The sequence below is a fragment of the Cebus imitator genome, unplaced genomic scaffold (genome assembly GCF_001604975.1).
Source record: "Cebus imitator isolate Cc_AM_T3 unplaced genomic scaffold, Cebus_imitator-1.0 Scaffold406, whole genome shotgun sequence".
Classification (NCBI taxonomy): domain Eukaryota; kingdom Metazoa; phylum Chordata; class Mammalia; order Primates; family Cebidae; genus Cebus; species Cebus imitator.
The window spans coordinates 1,555,032-1,559,576 of record NW_016107721.1 but is presented as its reverse complement, the minus strand read 5'-3'; the positions used below and the strand labels follow the sequence as shown (position 1 = coordinate 1,559,576).

Sequence of the window (4,545 nt, the reverse complement as noted above, 5' to 3'; positions counted from 1 at the left end):
TGCTATGTCTGCTATTCAGAGGCTCCTGCTTCTCTCTCCAACCTTCTCCCTCCTCACTCTCCTCTGGCCCTCTGCACAGAGGCCATGGCTGACGCCTCTTGCTGTGTGACATCCTCTGCCCCCAAACAGTCTTCACCCCTCACTTCTACATAATTTCTTTTTCTTTGTTTTCGCGATGGGAGTCTTGATCTGTCACCAAGGCTGGAATGCAGTGGCATGATCTTGGCTCACTGCAACCCTCACCTCCTGGATTCAAGTGATTCTCCCACCTCAGCCTCCAGAGTAGCTGGGATTACAGGTGCGTGCCACCAAGCCCCGTTAATTTTTTGTATTTTTAGTAGATACAGCTTTCACCATTTGGCCAGGCTGGTCTTGAGCTCCTGGCCTCAAGTGATCTGCCCATGTCAGCCTCCCAAAGTGCTGGGATTACAGGCATGAGTCACCATGACTGGCTGAGTCAATGTGCCTCTACCCAATTTCTGTGAGTGTTTCAAATCTTAACTAAGTGTCACTTTCCCTAGGAAACTATCTCCCCCCTCAATTCCTCCAGGTCTGGGTTAGATGTCCTTCCAATTACTCACAAAATAACTTGTTTACCTCTTAAACCACTACTTATTAAATTCTCTTAACAAACGCTTTTGGAAACCTCCCTGATATGTGGAAAACCAACAAACAGCAAGACAAACCAGACCCCTGTCTACACGGAGCCTAGAGTCAAGCAGGAAACACAGACATTAAAACAGCAAAGTCCAGAGGAGGAGGAGGAAGAGGAGGAGGAGGGAGGAAGGGAGGAAGGGAGGGAGGGGAGGTAGGAATGGGAGGAGAAATATAAAAGAAAAAAACAGAAACAGCAAAGAGCACAAATGCTTCCGCTCACCAGGCATCAGCTGATGAGACCAGCATCTTGTGTACTTCCTCTATTTGCTGAATGAATGAATTTATTTTACCCAACATTCTTTATATACAGCCCCAGGTGATAAATTCCTTCTAGAACTCTGTGCCAGAGGGGGAAAGTTTGCCTTCTCTGAACACTTGTTTCTTTCAATTAAACAAAGAGACTAAGAAATCTGTCATATTGCTCTTTTTGTCTTGTCTGCCAAAAAGTTCAGAGTCAAATTTAGACCTCAGTCACAAGGAAATATGTAATTTCTTTTTTTTTTTTTTATTACATAAATTAACCCATTTATTATAGGCCAGTGATGTCTCAAAGAGTAGAGGAGCGTCTACTGGTCTTTCAATTCCTTCAGTCTTCTGATGGCGGACTTTACTGTGACAGCGGAAGTGGTATTGTACGTCCAGGCACCGCCAGCCACTGTCTTCATGCAGGAACCACAGTGCCAGATGCCCACAGCTCGTCTCTTCATCTTGGTTTTGCCACAGAAAGAGCAAGTGTACTTGGCATGCTGGCTGATTTCAATTTTCTTCACCATTTTCCGGAGGGAGGCCCCATAGCGGGTCCCGTATTTACCGACGATCCCAACCTTCTTGGTACGTTTGGCCATGTTGCCGGTCCGAGCCCAGAGGGTAAATATGTAATTTCTGGCTTCTGTCACCACCTCTCCTTATCCAGCTACTTTCTCTTTCATCTTTTTTTTTTTTTTTTTTTTTTTTTTTTTTTTTTTTTTTTTTAGTTTGGTTCTTCCTTTCTCGCCCAGGATGGACTGCAGTAGTACAATCATGGCTCACTACAGCTTCAAACTCCTAGACTCAAGGGATCCTTCCACCCCAGCCTCCCAAGTTGTTGGGACTACAGGTACATGCTGCCATGCCAGATAATTTTTTAATTTTTTGTTTTTATTTTTAGATATAGGGTCTCACTATGTTGGCCAGGCTGGTCTTGAACTCCTAGCCTCAAGCTATCTTCCTGCCTTGGCCTCCCAAAGCACTAGGATGACAGGAGTGAGCCACTGTGCCTGGTCTCTTTCCCTGTAAACTAACATATGTGTTTTTACCTTAACCCCTGCCTGCCAATCCCTCATGGAAGCAGGTAGAACAGAGACTTGACATGCAGTGACCCCTTCCAGACTGGCCCCAGCAGGAGATGGCACCCTTGTCCCAGCCCAGTGCTTCCACGGTGGCACCCATACTGCAGTCTGAGGCCTCCTCCTGCCCCCAACCCTAGCCAGCCACAGAGTTCAGGGACATGAGTAGCCATGGCTGTACCTCCCTCCTCCCGGGTGGTAGATGTCCTATTTAAAGAGCCAGGCCTCCAGGACCTTAACAAAAAGCAGAATGAGAGAAGGAAATGCCATATAAGGAACAGGCTGGGGGGAAGGGGTGAGCAGAGGTTCAGGGCAGGGAGCCCCTAGGTGAGACTCACCGTTAAGCTGTGGTCTCTCTTCCCTTCAGCACCCTTGGTCCCAGCAGAGGGGCTGAGGGCATTAATGCCCAAGAGATGTGAGAAATGTCTTCTGGTGCGTCTGACTAGGGGCCTAGTCTGACCCTCAGACCAACAGTTTTACACTAACAGAGTCTATTAGGGAGTTTTTGCACTGCTATAAAGAAATAACTGAGACTGGGTAATCTATAAAAAAAAGAGGTTTAATTGGCTCAGTTCTGCAGGCTGTACAGGAAGCATGGCCCCGGCATCTGCTGGGCTCCTGGAGAGGCCTCGGGAAGCTACAATGGCGGTGGAAGGCGAAGGGGGAGCAGGCAGGTCCCGTGGCGAAAGCAGGAGCAAGAGAAAGGGCTGGGGAGGTGCCACACACTTTTAAGCAGCCAGATCTCTTGAGAACTCACTCAGTATCATGAAGACAGCACCAAGCCATGAGGGATCCGCCCCCATAATTCAAACACACACCCCCAGGCCCCACCTTCAGCATCAGGGATTACAATTCAACATGAAACTTGAGCAGGGACAAACATCTAAACCGTATCACCAGGTTGTGAGCAACTCTGTCTCAGGGTGAGATCATGAGGCTGTCTCCAATGTGCCCTATGGCCCGCCTCTGCCATGCTGTTCCTCTGTAACCCAGCTGCCCGTGTAAAAGTCCATCACTTGGTGAGTGCCTTCTGGGAGTCCCCAGAGTGCACAGCTGTCACTGCAGAACAGATGCAATCACTGTTCCCAACTAGATAGGGATTTTCTCTGAATAGAATCCCTTACCAGTGTATGACATTTTTACAAAATACTGTCACGCACTTGTTTTTCTGTAAACTGACTCCCATAACCAACCCTGCAATGTAAGCAGGGTATATATCATTCCCATTTTATAGACGGGAAAACAGGCTTGAAGAGGCTAAGTGACTTGTACAAGACTAAAACCCAGGACTTCCTCCTGAGAGCAGGACCATGTCCAGCTTAGGTACTTATAATGCCACTTCCCCGCCCAGGACAGGGACACAGAGGTGTGTGTGCTCAGTAGGATGTGGAGTTAAAGCATTCACCTCCCACACACCCCCAGCAAACTTTGCTGCCTTCTCCGAAAGCCAAAACACTGCATGAGAAAATGCACCAATACGAATGCCATTGGCAACCTTGGTAGCTCTCTGCCTGACTTCAACCACACATGAGGGTCTTAGCAACATGGCTTGAAGTGAGAAAGTCACTTTTTAGATGCTCCAGCTCATCCTGTGATCAAGGTCAAAGACAGAGTTTCAAAGCATGAGAGCTGGAAGGGAGCTTACAGATCGTCTAGTGACCCAGTTCGGTGTCTGCTTTGTCATGGCTGGCATAGTCCATTAATCCTAATTTGGGTGGCGGAGCTGGGTCATGAACCCCTTTGCCTGCCAGACCAGCGGTCTTTCTTGGTGGTGGGATACTGCTCCAAGCTCTTGTGTTGTCACTGAACAGCACTGAAGGCTGTCTGGAGCCAGCAATGGGATGTGTCTGCCATAGATGAGCAAACAGTAGGGTCTTTCCACTCCTTTCTTTTTGCCCCTCCAGGACCCTTTACTGAAGTGGACACCTGACACCTGTGTGTCCCCAGCACCCTTTCCTTTGCCATCTGGTAAAAACACACTGCTACCCCTTTGAAAGAACAACCTTCCCCAACTTCATTTGTGCCGGGTTTGCCTATTTTAGGTCCTTCTGCCCCTTCACCACAGGGCTGGACACATGACACAGACCAGACAGTCACAGTACGCCATCTCAGAGATGCACACGTGGCCTAACCAGGCCCAAAGACTTCTCTAAGACTGGTATATGCTTCCTAGTGTGAGAGAGTGTCTCTTCCTCCAGGGCAGCAATAGACTGGGAAAGAGGAACTGCTGAAGCCATCTTCTTCTTTTAAGACAGAGTTTTTGCTCTTGTTGCCCAGGCTGGAGTACAGTGGCTCAGTCTTGGCTCACTGCAACCTCTGCCTCCCGGGTTCAAGCAAGTCTGCTGCCTCAGCCTCCCGAGTAGCTGGGACTACAGACACATACCACCATGCCCAGCTAATTGTTGTATTTTCAGTAGAGACAGTGTTTCACTATGTCAGCCAGGCTGGTCTTGAACTGCTGACCTCAGGTGATCTGCCCACCTTGGCCTCCCAAAGCGCTGGGATTACAAGCGTGAGCCACCATGCCCAGTGTTTATTGTGCCACATAACTGATTAATACAGC

General features: G+C 48.6%; 1 protein-coding gene across 1 annotated transcript; it reads right to left on the bottom strand.

Moving 5' to 3' along the window:
* Window positions 1-1,160: 1,160 nt before the first annotated feature.
* On the bottom strand, window positions 1,161-1,523 carry LOC108289591 (60S ribosomal protein L37a). Its single transcript, XM_017509102.2, has one exon. It carries the CDS (start codon window positions 1,500-1,502, stop codon window positions 1,224-1,226), a length of 279 nt encoding a protein of 92 aa, XP_017364591.1. The 5' UTR covers window positions 1,503-1,523; the 3' UTR covers window positions 1,161-1,223.
* Window positions 1,524-4,545: the final 3,022 nt, after the last annotated feature.